At 32.1% G+C, this 20630-nt stretch overlaps 1 protein-coding gene across 17 annotated transcripts in view; it reads right to left on the bottom strand.

Annotated features, from left to right (window-relative positions):
- Positions 1 to 20630, bottom strand: part of LOC148615929 (protein MTSS 1-like) — a 54576-nt gene that overhangs the window by 22842 nt on the left and 11104 nt on the right. For all 17 annotated transcript variants that reach the window (XM_088582586.1, XM_088582585.1, XM_088582581.1 and 14 more), the window contains exons 4-6: positions 12198 to 12282; positions 8082 to 8173; positions 6559 to 6633 (exon numbers count right to left, since the gene is read on the bottom strand). In XM_088582586.1, the coding sequence (XP_088438712.1) occupies positions 6559 to 6633; positions 8082 to 8173; positions 12198 to 12282 (252 nt within the window). The remainder of the gene's footprint in view (positions 1 to 6558; positions 6634 to 8081; positions 8174 to 12197; positions 12283 to 20630) is intronic.

Raw genomic sequence — 20630 nt, forward strand, 5'->3', positions numbered from 1 at the left:
ATATAAACATTTCAAAAGAGTGCAGAACAATTTAACATGGGTATCAAACAAATGCATATGGACCTAACACTTGTGCCTCCTTCAATATTGTCACAGGAATGGGGATCAAACAAATGAATATGGGTAGACCTCACACTTCTGCCTCTATCAATATTGTCACAGAAACTGATACCAAACAAATGAATATGGGTAGACCTCACACTTCTGCCTCCTTCAATACTGTCACAGACCTGTCTATGCTACTTTAAGACCTCTGTAGTTTTGGCTGTCTAAAATAAGGACTGTTATAAAAATGAATGTTGTGTTGACAAAAATAGAGAAAAAAAATTCAACTTGAAGCATGTTACCATGACAAAAGAGATCTGTATATTGACAAAAGAGAAAATACAGCCCAATTTAGCAGCATGCAGCTGCAAAAATAAAGTTTATCATATAAATTTCAATGTGTCTATATCAGTTTAAATTGTTTACAGAACAGAAATACCTGGGAATGAAATGTTTACACTCTCAATATTCTGATACATGTCAATATATACTAATGTGATAATAAACATCCCAGGTTCACTAACTCATGCCACATAATGGGATAATAAATACATCTGTATTACATTTGATAAAATATTTTAATACTAAGTGGAATGTTGATATAAAACATTTGTTTAAATTTTAGTATTAGAGATAAAGACTGTTATAGTTCTAGATACAGATATGTCTAAGTGTTAAAGTCTACATGTAGTTATGTACATATTGCACCCCGGTATTTAACTCCTACAAAAATAACATTAAGAGAAATGAAATAAACTTTTCATATTATAATGCTTAAGTATTATTTGACAAGAATACCATAGATTTCTTGGATTTTTTTCTCTAGCCATAAACGTAGCCTCCCAAGTTTTCTATTACAAATATATTTCATTAAGCTTCAAAGTATAAATAAGCATTCAAGATTTCTCTTACTTGCAGCAAAAAAATACCCTTACTGAGAACTATATAGCAAATTAATTTCCATTTCCTAAAGGAAATAATTATATTCAAGACCTGTTCCATTAGAACTTGAAACCCAAACTAGAGTTATCTACCTTAGTTTTACAATAACTATCTATAGCCATATCTTTTTGTAAGGAAATGACTTGACATGTTTAATAAAACAATTAATGGGGAGACCTTGAGAACCAAGACCAAAACAGCTATCTAATAATCATACTAATGTTATTTAGTTTCAACATATATAATCGCTCGCTCATCAAATCTTAAACCACCTGCAACTATATTCTACAAAGTTACAATCAGATAAAAAGATTGGATAAAAACCTAAGTAAAAACACTTAGTCATAATGACTTCAGGTCAGTGTGGCCTATAGATATCAAGTTGTTCAGAGATAAAATCTCAGGTATCATAGATTATACTGTACATTTCACATTTACTGTGAGGGCCTTTTTTCAAATTTGCAGAATAGAAAATAATACAGGATAAAATCAATCTTAGGTCATAACTGCCATGATTAAGTTGTCTATTTACAGGACCATGATGTTATTTTGGATTTTTTTAATGATTTGTCTTTGTTTATTGATTTTCTCTCTTAGTTATTGATGTGTAAGTGTGCAACATACATTTACATACTATACACATGAACAATGCAGCTAATACCTGTTTATACTTAATTGCACTTTTACCTCCATAAGTGAGTTCAGTTTCCTTTCATTTGCAATTTTTTTTAAAGGTAAATGAGTCATTACTGAAGTTCAAAAATTACTTCTAACTGCTTTCAAGACTTCTTTATGTACCGGTTTTAATACAATAATCTAATTATGACACAAGTGTAACTAAGTTTTACTTCAAAACTGAACTGAATAACCCTAAAAGATTCATTCTAAAACCTAAAATCCTACAAAGCCCTGGCCATTTCAATTATTTTGTGAAATAATTTTTAAAATATCCAATGGGAAGATCAGATACACCTCTAGTACAATAACTTGCTGTTCTACAAAAAAGCAAATGAATTACTCTAGGGAACCAGAGATTTTGAAGAAGGGGTTCCAGTATATAGGGGAATTCCAGGTTATTATGTTTGTTCTTCCTGATCAAAGTTTTGTCTGAATATAGCTGAAATATTGCTGCTCAGACGTTAAACCCCAACAAACAAACAAACAAATCTGATCAAAGTTTGCACAAAATTAAAATTTTCCAAAAAATAGACTTGGGACTCACATCCACCACCGAAACTCGTTGGTATAAGTAACGATGGGAATAACGTCTATCTAACTCAATAACTAACATCCTTTACACTTATTGCAAATATTTTAAGCTTAATAATTACCATTAGGAGAAAAAAATCTACGATAATTTTAATTCCTCAAACCCCATTGATCAAAATGTTAATAATTCTACCTAATCTTGATTAATGCTGACATACTGATATACAATGTAGTTCAATGTCATAAGGCTACATAAAATTAAATCTTTCTGGCTTTCTGGTTTCTGGTGACTGTCAGTTCTTATTCTGGTAAAAAGGAGAAGTAGAAGCAATACTAAAGGTAGAGATCTACCGAGATTTCTATTGATAATAAACCCATGGTGTAACACACTGTAAACAAAAACCAACAACAAAGGGGTGTTGAGCTTTCAATGTGAGGCAACATCAACTGTTTACAGGCTGTAGACAACATTAACTAGCTCCTGAACTATAAAATGGTACCTACATGTAAATAACTTTTACAGGGTTAACCTAATAAGAATGCCATCTCTTTCATTTCTGTAATGTTCCTATAATTGTTCCAAATTTAAGATATTATGTCAAAAGACATGAGAACCAGAATATTAACTTTACATGTCCTGATTAAGGTCTTTATTGGGATAGAGGTGTTGGCCCATTAAAATTCAATTAATCACAAGTAATACTTAACAATAACCTTACTTAACATCATTTAAAACATATTTATTTAATGTTTTAATACATTATAAAGATCTTACATCATTGATAATAATATTAGGATTTGTGATCATGGATTTAAATGGCTAAAATTCCAGCATAAAATATATTACATACAAATAGACCCACTAGATACATTCTTCTTCTCAAACATTAATATGTAAACATCAAAGATAAACTAACAGTCCAAACTAACAGTCCTTACCAACTCCCATGAATAAGGGTAGCTATATACCATATTTTATAGTAATGTAATATTATTTTGTTTCTTGGGGAGTTATAATGGTTATCAGTACTTCAGTTACATGAACATATGGGAAATGTATTTCAATTATTGATTCCATAGGCTTCAATACCATTTTTTTTCAATGACATTTTTTGTTGTAGCTTTTATATCATTTTGCATTATTTAAAAACAGTTGTAATACACATGAGACACTCCACTTCAAATATCAAGGGATGAAATGTTACTATTGCTTTTTAGGTATTCTCTAAACTCTGATGCCTAAATATCCTCTGCAACTCCAAAATAATCCTATAAACTGACACTTGGTGCCCTTTAAAAAAATCTCTTGATTATATATTTAACTTTATTCTTCTTTGTGTCAAACATTCCAAAGATTTTAAAGTCTTTCATACACTTCACCCTCAGTAATTAATGTAACTGATAATTTTGCACAACATTTGAGCTAAGGTGGAACCTAGTGCCTGTCCAGTTCTACTTCCACATCTTGACTCAGGTCTAAATTCATCGAATACATGTATGTGGCCATACATTATGTACAAGCTTCAAAACAGGAAATGAATCATAACAAAGTCCTTAACAAATTCTTATCCATGAACACTTTAAATTCATTAACTTGAAAGCACTTGGTCTAATTGGGGGATGGCATATGACAAAGTGTTCCATATAAACACAGTAATGTACTTATATCAAAGCAGAAAAGTTAGAATAAGGTGAAACAGAATCTGGTCAGAGTTCGAACAACAACTGCCCTCTGGTAGTAATGTTATCCTGTTTCTATAGGTTTTCTTGTTAGACTAGAAAAAATATATTAATAACACATTGATAAAGATGTCATGATCCACTCCAATCTCATCACTTGAGCTTAGTAACAGCATAATCCCGTGACATAAAATGTTGAGTTTTACTGCTAACTAATGTAACCTTAATTTGATTAACATTCAGAACAGGACAAAAAAAAATTAAAATGCTTCGCACGACACAGCTTCATATGACAGCAGAGGTCAAACCATGAACAGTTGGGCAAGTATGGACACACCATTCAAACTTGACACTGCTTTGAATTTTGGTAATGATTAGACATTTAACACAAGATAAAAATTTGATCAGACTGAAGTGGTCACTTTTTGGCTATTATCCAGTCTAAACTAGCAAATCAACCCCACGTCTTCCGTGATGGGTCCTTGTGGTACATTTCAAAGAGGTCCATTCCCTTTCTCTCAAATTATCGTGCAGAAATCTGAAAAAAAAATACTCGTTTCTGGCCCCAAATTCCTAAAAGATTCAAGTCAACCAAAAAATGAACACCAGTCTTTCTTTGGTGGTATGGCACCTTGTAATACAATTTCAAAATGATTCATTCATTAAAAGTCAAGTTACTGTCTGGACACAAAGAAAATGCATGTATCTGGCCCCCTTTTTAATCCCTAAATTCAAGAAACGTTCATGTCTTTACCCCTAAAAACACTCAAAGTCTTATTATTGTGGTATAGAATATTGTGGAACAATATCATAGACATTCCTACGCTAAGAATTTAACCACATAATTCCATCCTGGAACTATATGGTTAAATTCTATAAAATGCTTGTCTTAGGCCCATTTTTGGCCCCTAATTCTAAAACAGTTTGGACAATAGCCCCCAAAATCAATACCAACTTCATTTTGTGGTTTAGAATATATAAATTTACAAATCAACCAACTTATACTCAAGCTTCTGCACAAAAACCAAGGATCTACATATGACAATGATGACAAAGAAGATGCCATACCAATAAACAACTGCAGTTTTATTTGGCGGTCATATACCAAGCAATATACCATTCTAGAGAAGTACTATTTTAAATTCACTGGACTCTTCCAAGAAATCAAGCCAATATTATACTCAGTTTTACCCTTAGTCAAAACTGACAGTGATTTGATCATCATCTGAAGTCCATTAGGTAAGGACAGTTAATTTTATCTTAACACAGTAAATGAGATCATCACTGAAAAGTCTATAGTTTTGGTACAAAGCTGGAAAGACACTCGACAGACAGAATGGTAAAGATCTAAATTCTATAGTGCCAAATAATTTCCATGAAATCTTAAGCTTTGACAAAAATTTAATCAAATCTTTACATTAAGCTTTGACCAATGTTTAATCAGTGTTCCTTGAACAAAATCTGATCTTCAGTCAACAGTTTATTACATAATCCATGAACAAAAACTATAATACAAATTCAGCAATCTCCAAAATCACAAAAACCAGCCATCCTGAAATTTTTGGTCACAAAATAATGAATTAAAAATATAACTTTATCAAAAGATATCACAGAATAAATAGAATTGGTCTCCTTGTACCTTACCGTGATTTGATTGCATAATATGCAAATCAGCTGTTACAGGGAAATGTTAATATTAGAAATATAATATCTTAATTTTTTATATCTAAAGGAACAGATCGACAGATTTTGTAAATTCATACATGCAATTCAAAACATTTTTCAAAGTAAACAATTTATATTTTACTTTACAACATGGAATTAGTTTTTATTAATTACAAGTAAAAGGCAAATCAAACATCAAACAGAATTGAATTCAGTCGTTAATATTCACTGAAGAGTGAATGCAGGCATTAATGTCTAATTTGTAAAATTTAAGAGTCCACTTCAGAATGTGAAATTAACAGTTGACCAAGTTAATAACAATGTATTCTCAGACCATTCCAGCACAACAAATAAAAAGGAGACAAACATAAATAATATAGAACTTTTTCAATAAGTCAAGAAATTCAGTTACTTATTTACAGTAAGAATTTTTTTCATGTACACATATGTGCACACTTTTGATATACATTTTGATCTATATTTAGTGAAGTATTTAAAAGTAGTTGATATTGGTACAATGGTATAGAGACTAAACCTATGTCTTAAGTGACCTTCCAAATGAAAGTAAAATAAAAAAAAAGAATAAGTGGTCTTTATATACATGTTTATTTTACATAGAATACACTAAATTTGGATATTTCATTCATAGTCTTTTAAAACAGGATATTGCTAAATACAGATGGTTGCTAAGATACATGTAGGTAAGAATTTACTTCTTAGAAAATACCTAAAGAACTAGATGCCTGATTTCAAGATTTGAGATTCAACCCTATACTATGAAGTATGAAATAAGTCTTGGCCAACAGAAGATATACAACATAGAACAGGTCTATAAATAAACAATTGTAGATAAATTTTTGGTGGTTGTTTGATAACACAATACCAGGTGAATGATCTTTCTCTAATGCCTTCTTTGTGTTCTTTATACTGTTACTATACAAACCATGAACCAGCACTATCTCTACACCTTACTAACCAACAGGTGTCTGATATATACATATCAACAATCAAACGCACCTTTCTTGACTTTTTTTTGTAACCTCATGGTATCAGTTGCACACTTCTTAATTTCTTGACGAGCCTTCTTGTATTCTGTGGGAGAAATATGTAAATAATATCATGTTAGTGAGAACTGATAAAAAATACATACATCAAAGTATCAATTGCATGCAGACAGTAGACAAAATTAATTGGCAAATAAAAACAAAATATCAAAAGTTCAAATGATAGCAAACCATAGGAGGCAGTATTGATTTTTCTTTATCACATGAATGAAAACCGGCTACTGGAAAATTCAGTACATTTTAAAGTAAGTAGAAACAAGATTATCTTCTATTCTACTTCATTTCTGGGTTTATTATGCTTTAATCTTGTCCCTGTAGAAATGGATGATAAATGGAAATCATCAAGTTTTTTTATCATTTACTGGATCAATACAAATTGTATTAGTACTTCATTTTGTGATGTTCCATACATTCAAACTGAACTACCATTATGACAACCAAGTCAGTTCAGTGATAACAACTTACAGACTATAACCAGTTTGTTTTAAATGTAAATGTATTTATAGAATGTCTGTTTTTTTTTGTTGGAAATTTTCTCTAATTATTTTGAGATGTAGAAACAACAATTCTGAGGTTGTTCTGTAATGGTACTAGCTGAAAACCTTCTTTTGATAGACAAAATAGTCACAGTCTGTCTGTCTCTCTATCTATGTGTACATCACTAGAGAACTAAAAAACTTTATAAAAAACTTAAAAACAGATTTTGTTTTGGTAGACTGTCTGTCTTTAAAGAAGGAAGCTCCCTTTCCCATTTCCTTGATTTTTCTGAGTTTGTGTAACAGAGTTATAGAAATTTAAACACCATGAAAGGGGATATGACATATCACATACTCCAGTACAGCAGTTCATTACTGTTAACACAAGACAGAATTTAACAAAGCCAACACAAAAACAGAAAATGACAAATCGAAAGTAAAAAAAAAAGAATCAGAATGGGAATTTCTGCATTTGAAAAGTGGAATACTGTTATGAAGCAGAAGAAAACCATGCCTAACATCCATACAAAGTTCACTGAATTTTCAATGGTAAAAGAGTAGTGTCATTTAGGTAATATCACATTTCACTGAACATCGACTTGTTACAGAGAACATGTAGGATTGATCTATCTCTAAGAAATGGCAGAGCCAGATAGTACATGTAAATATATTTCTGTTTCTGGATAGTGTATAAGTGTCTGTACCCCTAGTCCACCTGTAACCTGGCAGTAGTTGGTGTTAATCAGACAAATGATTGATACCTACCTGTCACAGTTACCTGGCAAACCATATCTACCTGTCACAGTTACTTGACCAGGTGTTGTTCTATGATGTAATGTCAATCATTTTTACAGGTTTATACTTATCATAGTAAACATTAAACTATCAGCTGTAGATACATGTCCAGTGGTGAATACAAGTACTTGGGTTACATACTTGTACATGTATTTGTGTGGTTTTCCTATCAAAGGGTAGATATCACAAAGGTTTCTATAAATACCTTTGGCATGTTCTTTGTCTAGCTGAGCAACACTTTTCTTCCAGTCTTCACTTTTCTCCTGGATGGGGGTAACCAAGTTCTCCATTATAGTGCTGAAATTTATCATACACTTTTAATTACTGATAAACATCTCATGTCATTAAAATATATTGTAGTCAGTTATCTTCATATTTTGGTACTACAATGTACCTTTAAGTAGAGAAGAAACATCTACATTATCTCTAGTGTAAAGAATGCCTAAGAACATGTTAATCGTAAATTTTGCATTAATTTGTTCCTTATTCCACCATATTTGTCCATGTAATATAGCCAGTATTCTCCATGTCATATATGGCAGGTCAATGAAAAACGAACATTATCAGACCCAGTTCCAGAATCAAGACGTTCCACATTGCTCAAAGATTAAGGTTTGGATATCAAATCCTTCCATACATCTTCTAAAGTTAGTAATGCTTGCTAAAAAAGACCCAAATATCAATACCTTATAAGGACATTCTATAGCATAAATATCAAGGTGTCTTGGACAAATGTATAACATGACATTTCTAGACCTGAATATATGAAGTCATCAAAGAAAAAGAAATCAGTAGAGTATTGTAAAAACAAGGAGAATCACAATGGTAAATCAGTATTTGAAAAAGCTTAATTAAGTATTAAGATGAAAGAAAATCATATCTGCATTTCCCAAATCAGGTTTCATATCACTCAACAAATCTTAGGCCTGGTCTAATAACTTGGTTTAAAATGAGGGTCTTTAATTAAGAGGAGCCTGATTTGGAAATGCCAGGTACAAGTATTTCTCTGTCAGTGTAAATATTGTCAGAACAAATACGAAACAGATTGCTTATAACGTTGATACAAAGGCTGCTGAGAATGTTTCCAACAAAAGATAAAATGTTTCAATGGGCGCAGGTTAACACAACTGCAGAGGTTAAACTTTGAACACTTGGGGAATGTAGGGACACAACATTTAAGCTTGATACAGCTCTGCATTTTGATTTCTAAAAAAAATTTGACACTGGATTTAGAATTCGATTAGGATCAAAGAGGCCCCTTTTTGGTCACTTATTTAAGTATGGTTCTAGTTACTAACTCCAAAATCAATCCCAGCTTTCTGGAATAATTTCATAAAGATTGATAAACTTACATTTGTATATGCCAGTTATTGTCTGAAAACCAAGTTGTCTATGCCTATGGATGCCAGATGACTTCAGCATGATACTATTATAAGACTGCAGATTTATTGCAGTTGTATAAAAAGCAAAAAAAAATAATCAACAGGAACCCTTGAAGTGAGGAGACACTGAAGAACTTCTTCAACCAGGTAACTATGGTTACTCTGTACCAATAACGACACTCTTAATAAATATTAAAATGTTGCCATAGTGGAGTAATATGTTTCCACAACAAACCAGGATGTAAATAAGATTGCTAAATAACACTGGGTGCTTTGTTTGATACTTGGCAAAGACTAGACAGTGAACTCAAAATCAGTAAAGTAAAGTGATGCAATAATTAAAGCAGACTTTTTGCTCATACATCAAAACTTTTCACTTGGTACAAAAAATGATCAGATGAAGTCAGATTCATGGAAGCATAAAAAATCAGACCATTGTTCAAAGCTTCATAAAGTCCAGTTATGATATCATCATTTTACTATTTCATCCGACAGGAAACACTAACAGTTATTTTCATATCAGAATATCCTGCACTGAAGATTTTATCTCTTTGTCCAAACTTAAACAATGTTGGTAATAAAGTTACATTTTGTACACATACATTGTATATAATGTACAAGTAACTTAACCTGAACATTGGAAGGGGTCAAAGGACTGTCTTTGAAAATAAAGTGGAAACAGTCAATGTGTCAAAGAGACAAACCCACTCAACCAAACACGAAACAAAAATAGCAAAATCACTGAACAGTGAAACCCCACAACAACAGTCTGCTTACAACTGGCCCCAGAAATTATAAATGTACAGGTTCAGCCAAATGGGCAACACACTACACCCTCATTACACAAGACTGACTTGGATTGTATAGTATTAGATCTAAAAGCATGTACAAATATAGAAGTAGGCCCTATTTAGCTTTTGCTGTATTCAAAATTTCGTCATGTCAGTGTTTTGGGATTTCTAGCTTTTGGGCGCTACAAGTGTATAAAAGGAACCTTCCTGACAAACACCAATGAAGTAACCTTCCCCCTGTCAGTAAAGAACTGTATACTAGTGTGTCCTGTTTCATTTACCTCAGGTACATAGTGCTTATATATACATGTACTTTCTATCTCAAATCGTAACAAATTAAAAATAGGTTAACCAATATCTTAGGCTTTGTCAGCTATGTATGAAGCCAGTCAATTAATTTTGGCAATGATCAGCAAAATTAAGGGTCTGATTTACACATGTACATATACTGACAGAAATTAAGTACTAATTTTCTGATTTTCTGCCTGATCAAAAACATCGATGTACTTCATTACATCAAATTACAGACAATAAAATGTTTATTTCCACAGCCAAATACCAGTCTTGGTGATAGATGTATAAGCCATAGACCATTCAATCTGAGATTGTATATGTAATGTAGACTTCCAACAAAAAAAAAAGGATTGACTATTTACACATCCCTGGTGTAAATGACAATGCTCTGATCAATACACAGTGTCATAACTTAGCATTTGCTCAGTGTAAATTAATACTTGATGTGTCTATGTTGTATTGTTTTCCTAATGTATTACCCACAGTGTTACCTAAATAGTCTATGATTGCCTAAGGGGGATATGAGAAAAATACAGCAAAATCAGCTGAATAGTTGCTTATTAAAAATTGAAAAAGTTCAGTGAGCAAAATTTATTTCTAGTCAGCATATATGGCTTTGCTATACAAGCTACATGTACATGTAAAAGTCTCCTCACTAAATTGATTGAATAAGGAAGAATATGCCCAGAGAAAACCTACATGGTACATGTAATACGTATACAATGGTGGAATACTCTGATATGATTGGTTATCAAGCTCTAATTCAAAGATAATGACATATTAACTTATAAAATTGTACCAGTAAGTCATTGAAATATAGAGGCAGAGTACCGGTACATGTATCTACAAAATGGATTTATGGACCAAAACCCATTATCTACGAATCTCTGGAATTTACATATAGCTATCTAATCTGAATCATGAATAATCTGACACCTTTTGCTACTCTTTAAATGACATATCTGAATTGTGCTCCAACCTCAGTCTTATCAAACATCATTTTCTGGTCAGTTTCAGAGGTTCCACTTTAAACTGTAAATTTCTTAACTTTTTAAGGTAACAAAACATTACATAAACAAAAAGGAAATTAATCATAATCTAACTAAGAAGATTTGGAAAAAAAACTACTGAACATCCATACTGTCTGTAATAATATACTAATGAAATCATGACAGTCATCAAAAAGTACCCAATTCCTCCCATCAATCAGGGATACATCAAGACTTCTCTCAGCTATCTATTTGCTGTCTAGAGCAGAACATAGTAATTTGTGTTAATTGGATATCAGACTTGATGCTAATGGCTGGTGGGTAATGGTTAAAAAAGGACACAGTACTGTAGTAGTTATGTTTGCCTGATAAACTAAATATGGCCAAGATCCTATTTGTTTATAGTGCTGTAAGGTAATTTAATAATATAATTTGCTGTATGAAAGCACAACCCATATTCTTGCATCAACTACAGTGTTGCCTCTACAAGTGTTTGTTAGTAAATATGATATCTGGTTACTGCTATTTTTTTTTCTGGTAACATTTTTGTCATTTGAAAAATATAGTCCTAAGTATGTAGCTATTAATGGATTACAATGTAAAATGTATCCTAAGCTATCATGAAATCTAACTAAAGTAAAGGGAGCCTGTAATTATACATGAAAGCAAAAAAAAAACCTACATGAAGTTTGACCAACAACTGAAAGATGATACCTTTGACACAATCACAAAATCAGACTATCAGATGCCAGAATGTCAAATCACTTCAATTATTACTACTGACCTTGGACTAGCCTCAGGGTATGCCACACAGTGTAATGACCCCTATTTATGGTTATGATAAAGATGTTAACAGCCTGATTACCTTGTTAATGACTTTAACTTGGACTCTATACTTTTGTGTCGCATACATAATCTAGTCAGGGCAGATCCAATCTCTTTTGTGGCTCCTGAAATGAAAAAATGAAGGAGTTTAGTAGGTGAAATAATGACAAGGCAAATTTTAAAAAAAGTTCAATTTAACTCAGTAACCTCTCTATAGACTTTTTGATAGACTGCCATCACCAGTAGTGAGCATCAGGGAACAGAAGTCTTGGGTCAAGTTTGACATTGTGGACTTACTTCAGTAAAGATCTAAGTCCACAAAGTGAAAATACTAAGTCTGTATTAAGAGGTACATATACTTATAGATGATAAAACTCTTTTTTTTTTCACCTAGCTTAATTTTTCCATGGAAACCTATAACACAGTGTATCACAAAATGTATTTACAAAAGATTACAAACGCCCAATTATGTCTCCTCAGTATCCTCCAAATCTTTACCCCAACATGAAACCCTTGGAAAAAATACAGAAACGTTTACAAATGGTGAATAATAAAAAAGATAATTTCATGAAAAAATTGTATGAACAATAAAGAACCAAAAGTATCAAGTTTCAAAGCTAGCAGCCAATATATGGGACACTCACGGCTTAGAGTGGCTACCGAAAAATTGATGTTCGAAAAACTATCCCCCTATTTGAGCCTTAATTTACAGACAGAAACGGCACATGACATGGTTGGTTTTTTTTTTTAATTTAAAAACTATATGGGTCTATTTTAGCAACATTGCGTTAAAGAAATTTTAACCAGATCTATTTTTAGATTTTAGTGGAAATGAGGACCCCATAAGGCAAGAGGCCTTCAGATTTTTTTTAAACCAAATGACCTGAGGAAAAATGATGAGGATTACATCATCATTAGGCTTAAGTCATTCAATACAACATCCTGTGAAATTCAATTCTTTTTTTAACAGGACGAGGGTCAAAAGGCCAATGGTAAGGGCCACTTAATGACCTCATTACATTGTAATTATAGTAACTCCCTACAGTAGAAAGGAAATAGATCACTTAAGTGGAATTCACCATGTATTAAGGGCATGTTGTAAAACATGGTGTGGAGACACAAGGAAACCTTCAGGTTACCTATAGTAATCTTTTCTCAATGAATGCCACATTACCTGTGTAATATGTTCCATAAGAGAAATTAATATAGTTAAGGCAATGATAAGACAAAATGCTGCACAAAGAGCAGCTAGATACATCCACAGAGGTCGAACCCTAAACAGTTGGGATAAAAATGAACACATAATTCAAGCTTGATATCTTGACACAGCTCTGAATTTAATTGTGAGTCAACATTTGTTACAAAACATATAAAAGAAAAAAGAATAAAAAATTTCTACAAAGTTTCACCAAAATTTCTAAAAGAATTTTGAAGTTACAATTATGGGAAATCCCACCTTTTTAAAGTCCGAAACTCTAAACCTCTATATCAGAAATTCTTAACAATTGAAGGATGGGCTACCATCAACAGTAATAATCTATTTTCCAAAGTTTCATAAAAATGGATGTAACCACTACTGAGTTATAGTCCAAAAACAGTGTACATGTATGAACTAAGTCCAATAACTCAAAATAAGAAAATCAGATATTTACAAAAATTTTTAAAAGGAGCTTGCCTCAATATAAATAAATAATTCAATAAAGTTCATTGACATTGCTGCAAGAGTTGTTTTTTTCTTATAGTCCAAATTCATAAAATCATTCCTTTTTTGTAGAAATAAATTCCAAGATTTAAAAAAAAAACCAACAAAATAAGCTGGAACTTAAAAAAAAATAGGGTGTTAATGGAACATTAAGTGATACCTGCCATTTAATGGTGAAAAAGGGGGTGGCAAAATGCTCAAAATGACATAACTAGAAAACTACATTATGGATTTTGCTGAAAATTGATATTTACCTGAAATGTATAGTGTTAAACAACTGTGCAAAGTTTATAAAAAAATCATTGATCCATTCTTAAACCGTCTGAGAAGAGATAAAGAGGAACAGATGGATGAGCCGACAGGCCACTTTCAAGGGAATCTCATACTTCCCCACTACATGTGGCAAGGTATAAAAATTGAAAAAGAATTTGTATCAATAGAAAGAAACAATTTACTAAAGTTTAAAAAAAAAAATGGAGTTCTTGCTCAAACTGTGAACAACGGATGGATGGATGGACACCAGTACACCATACCACATTCCGTCAAAACAGAGAGGGAAACTGATTAAATAAACAGAAGCGCATCCACTTTTCACAATATGCCTTAAGCAAGTCTGGGATACTAGAGATGCAGCTGTGATGGAAACAGAAAAGTGACTTTCTAGTTATGATTTATATCAAAAGAAGTTAATGTATTCATCACTTTCCCTATGTATAAATCCATCAAAGCCATTGTTTGATCCATTGATCATCCTGATACCTCAATATGTGAAGGATTTAAAGCTTATTTGATATTATAAGTATTTACAATAGATTCTGAACAAGCAACAATATTGTGTTTAGGTAAGTCATGGCAAGAGTAAAAATCATTAAGTAGTAGCTGAGCAGAGATCATTACAAACACTGTCCCTTGATTACAAATTTTTGCCACTTATGTTAGGCTAATTTTTATGTTGTTTATAATAATTTCCTACTCTATTGACTTGTTTTTATTCTTGAACTAGAATAAATTGATTTAGGGATGAGAATATGATAGGATTTGAGTGTGTTAAAACTAGACATTGCCCCTAACGAGACTAATACCCCCGCAGCCTATTGAACCCTGTACATTTTGGGACCAATGTGAACACATGATTCATAATGGACACAACATTTTTGGGGATAAACTAAGCACTCTTGACACACAATTTTTCTGACATTGCTAACACATCCAAATCCAAACCACAATCAATATTATTTTCTGTTGTTGACAACAATCGACAGAGTATGACTGCAAATTTACTTTAAACATATGACAAGTATCAACTGACAATATGCACATCCCTATATGGAATTTTACACCCCATAAAGTTTCATAACAATCCTGCAAAGTTGTTGAGGAGGGGTTGCGGACATCACATGGGAACAAGTTTTGCACTCCATGTGGTTATCACATTATATCCACCAAGTTTCATAACAATGCTGCAAGATGCTAAGAAAATAGTTGGGACAGACAAAGGGATATAGAGGGTGAAACCACGAGTTAAATCTAAAAGCGTTCTGGGCATGAGTGATCATATTTTGGTTATTCACAACAACCAATTAATTATTTTATTTATTATATAGATTTCCTCCATTATTCATTGTTATTTTCAACATAAATTTAAAATTTTGTGAACGGTAGAATGATATTCGTGTTGTGACGTTTTGGCGGGAGAAAGCTCGAGAGTAAAATTACCAAATTTATTTCAGTGTAAATTATCGAAAAAAATTACGCTGGGAACAATTAGTAAATCATTGCTATCTATATAATAAAGGGGTATAAATAATACTGCAGTATCAAATTTGGAGGAGAAATCTTGCTTTTGGTGTCCACTACAAAACAGTCAAACAGTTAGGCCCACAATCTATGCAGGAATTTGAAATTTCATCACACACTTTTTTAAATGCTTCAAATAAATCTTTGAAGACAAGAAAGATGAAAGATGTAGAAATGGTGGATACAACTACTCTACAAGCAGTGTTCAAACTTAAAACAGTTCACATACACTTACACATATTTGACTAGTCTTGACTACAAGTTTTACTGGCTATATGAAGTAAGATGGTAGGGGTGCAAAATGTGAGGCAGCCAAAAAGCAGAAAAATGAATAGTTTGCTGTACAGGTTTTAAAAACAACCTAAATTGTTAATCCAGACCTTAAGGTAGCTAGTTTGAATCTAAAGACAACTTTAACTTTTATCATCTGCTGAGGCCATAAACACACACTCATGATGGGTCAATTGATAGCCATGCTAGTTGGTTAAACAATGAACACTACCATAATTGGAAATAAAAGCATGCATATTGTCTGCAATCTTCCTCTTGCTTTGTAGTCAGACTCAAAACAACCTCTTGTCATTCTGACGTAATTCTTTAATAAGATAGGCCAAAAAAAAGCAAAAAGACTGAGGCTAGACTGCCAAATAATAAATCTTAGACCGACATATTGATAAACCTTGCATGACATCTAAAAGGCAGTGTTATAATACAGTGAGAAAAGGTTCTCATTCAAAGTCAGTCATATGAAACATTAGGGTGCAAACCTTACATAATAAATGCATTCACTGCAGTGTCAACAATGAGGGGTTGTAATTTATCTTGAATGCAGATCATGTAATGAGAGACATTGTCATTTATCCTATGGTTAATTATACCAAGCTTCAATGTATACAAATTCTGCTGTTTGAAATCACTTACCTTGCATTTTGCAGCAGTATTTTCAAAACAAGGCGACTTCAAAAAGTGTCACATAGTCAAATTTGTTATGCACTATCATTCACATGAAAATATGTGTAGCACCTAAACAAATTCACACAAGACACTTTTGGCTACTTTTTTCCCCTACAGAACTATGAGTTTCAAAGGAAATTTTGTGTAAAAATAAAATGCTTGATACTATGGAAGAGGTCAAAAACCTGAACAGTTTGGGTAGGTAGATACACCACATAATCCAGCAGATCTTCGCTGTGTTCACCACCACAGTGTTATAGTTGTAGATTCATACGAGATAAAAATAAACCTCTTAAATATCATACACGTGTGTTCTAGATGTGTTTCTTGCTTGAATAAGAACGGGAAGTTTACATGAAATGATCAGTTAGCTTTGAACATTACCCAGTTTCCAATTCAGGCATTGAGGCTAGTCACAAGACTATATAGGTGATATACATTAGTACGCCCCGATATTTATGAATATTCATTGCCAGTTGCTTAATCTGGTTCCTAAACTGGTTCTCTAGTCAATATCATAAGCAACTCAAAGATCACTACAACAATCTTTTTTAAAAACATATCATATACATGTCTATGCATGTTTTTTGCTTGTATTAGAACCTGAAGTTTTCATTAAAAGATAAAATGATCAGTTAGCATTGAATTTAGGTAATATTACCCAGTTTTCGATTCAAACACACGCGTTCATTACAACTGATTATATAAAGGTCATATATATTATCAGTACACCGATACCTATATATAGCCATTTGGGTCATGACGGTTACAAAAGAGTACTCAATAATATCAAGGGAACCAAGATTTTTGCAGAAGTCCCCCGACTTTTGAGTATATCGCACTTGTACCATTTCGGATATTTAAAGTATGCCAAAATCAGTGACAGTGAATATTTGACGATTAGCAACTTTGAAGACTTCAGTCTTTAATGTTGGCTATATAAAAGCAGTGACATCATTTTGCAAACATGTATGAGAATTGTTTGCAATCAAATTACTTTTTTTTTGTCTAAGTTATCCATTCTATACAAATATACTGAAACTAATAGAAAAACCTTATGAAGAAAATGGAAAGGGCACAAATATATAATGTACACAGAGATATAGCACCCAAATCTCTAATGGTACAGCAGAGGTAATGAACGCATACCTTTGAACATGTCTTAATAAGAAACCAAATAAAATACTCTGTTTCTTTAATTTTTTGACAAGAATTTTAGGTACTGCATGACACACCAATAAAAATTCTTGGTACAGCTCCAGAAGTACCTGTCATACCAGGTGCTTCATCCCTGGATCATGAAGAATATTTTCATTTTTCTTTTAAATCTCAAGATCAACTATTGCCTTCAATGAATCAATGAAACCATTCCCTTTGTAAATGTAAATGTTCCATTCTACAATTATGGACATTAATCAAAATAAATTTCCTTAGACAAGAAATAGTATTAAAACAATCTTCAAATCTTCCAAAAGATGTACCAGATTGTTTTTGTTACATGCAACATACATGTCAAAGAGTGTACTACCCCACTTAAAGTACAATTTATCTAAAGACTTGACCTGTCTGGGTCATGTAATCTTTAAATCTTGAAGTACAAACATGAGAATTAAATATCTTGATACCTATTAAATTAAAGAATAAATGTTTTAATTGTTATATTTCTATAGATGTGATGATAGGATATTGAAAAAGCCTATCAGTGTTTGGGAATTTTATCCTCATAATAAGTTATGTTTGTCAATTTAAATGGGTGAAACCTTCCAAATTAAGACCATATAACTTTTTTTTCCAGTCTAGCTAATATTTTGCTTTCATCAGCATATTGTGTAGTAAGGGGATGCGAAGGCAGGGGACATGGGCCATTTGCTTCTTCTGACAGAAAATGGCCCCTTCAAATATTAGAGAATTTTTGAAAAATCCTGAAAATGGCCCCTTCCCAAAATTTCCTTCACAACAACTGTGTAATAAATGTATATTTTTTCCCCATTTCCAGTCAAATTAAAAATGTACATTGTAGCAGGAAAGATTTTGTAGGTCCAAAATTTTGTAGAGTCCTAATTTTTTTTATTTGAAAGAACACTTATAGACATATGCTTGAATTTGCTGTAAATCTCTTACACAAGGACTTCCTCATTTTGTTGTACAAAGTCAACTAGCACAGGGAAAATTTTATTCTTTACTTTTTAAAGCACAGTAAGAGGGTTTCTTCTACGGTACTAGCACTATACATGTTCTACATACCCGGTACTTACCCAAAACTTAAAGAACAATTCAAACTTCTCAAATAGAGAAAAACATTTTCTTACTTTAATCATTCCCATATCAAAGTATGTCGGTAGTGGTAAGTAAAATTCTTCAAAGCAAACAGAAAAGAAACTTGGCTTAAAACATTAATAAAAAGCTTCAAGGAGAGAGAGCAATAACTAACAAACTCTCTTTGTTTAGAAACATAGAAATCAACCTTAAGGGAACATCATATCAATTGGCAAGAATTGTTTCTCTCTAAGATTTATGAGCTTCTGTTGTCCATCAGACTCAAGTTATATTGGTACAACTGGTATCTGTATTTTAGTTTCTCAAGGTAAACATGCTAAGTCAGACATCCACATCAGACACCTGCTTTCATCATCTTCATTAACTACATAGTCAAACTAATTACTTGTCAGACTAATACTTAGATACCAACTGTTGAGGTACAATAAACTGATTTCGAACAATAACTTTCAACCTATACTGTTCCATTCATTAGAAGGATTTTCAAACTACATGTAATTCTGACCATGAAAGTAAATCTAAGGTAGTACCACTAAAGGTATATACATGTACTTAACCAATATCTGTGATAAATTCTTTAACAGTATGTAGATATTTATATTTACAAGAATCCTAATGTGTTGACTATGAATTACATGTAACTCATTTATTCTACTGAAAGAAAAGCTTAATGTACATGTACTTGTACAAAATGAAATACATGAAAAAAAAATAACTTGAGCATGAAACAGGAAAAACCACAAAACTTTCATTACTGTATTGGAGCACACTGGTTTTCTTAGTAAAGCAGAATATAACAGTTGAAGTGGTAAATTGCTTAAGTAGGCAATAAAAGCAGTACCAGCATATAACAGTTGTACAGGCTCTATACATCATAGAACTAATAAACTCAAGGAAGCTGTTGCATGTGTATTTATTTCAACAGGTTTAAGAAGTGTTAATTTTTAAGTTACATCTTCTAATACAATTCAAACCCTTTTTTAAAATTGATTCAATGTGGAAAGCAACCATGAGCATTGTTCAGTCTAAAATAGGGCTCACACCACAGTTCACTACTGTCCATTGTCATTAAACAACCAAGGACACTTAAAAGCAGTTCAAGTACAAAACAGACATTTGGCAAGTTTAACAGATTACATAAATCCTCTACTATAAAACCTTGTAATTTTTCCTTAATTAGAGTGAAAAAAAGGTCCCTGGACCATAATTTCATTTTAAATTGTCACAACATTTTATATATTTTGTTTGTTGGACCAGGTGTTTTCATGACAAGGTACATTAGAAATAATATCATTAGGAAATAGGTAAAAGATTAATTTCAACATCAAAGTAACAAACATTGTAAATATGGGAGGTAGGGTTCTAAATCAACTAGGAAACAACCTCAGTGAGGTCAGCCAAGCATAACTAAAGTAACTTGCACAAAAAGGTGATATAAACATTTTCACCACTGATACCAGTTTCCCTATTTCAATACTGTGTACATTTTATTCTATTTACATTTATTAAAGCAGTTGTTTTGATGGAAATGTCAAAACAAAAGACAAAAAAAACTACATAAAAACTCGATATCCTAAATAAAGCTAATATTTCATACAATCAGAAGTTTTTAAAATTGTCTTCATTTAGTCCTCTAACAAAACAGTTGTCCATTCTAATTTAACAGATACAAAAAATACAACTTGCCAAGAATTAAATACGAAATAAGGCAATGATGAACAACACAATATCCTTGGATAGCAT

This window comes from Perna viridis, chromosome 5 (assembly GCF_037379345.1).
Source record: "Perna viridis isolate PV_CMFRI_1.1 ecotype Kerala chromosome 5, ASM3737934v1, whole genome shotgun sequence".
NCBI lineage: Eukaryota > Metazoa > Mollusca > Bivalvia > Mytilida > Mytilidae > Perna > Perna viridis.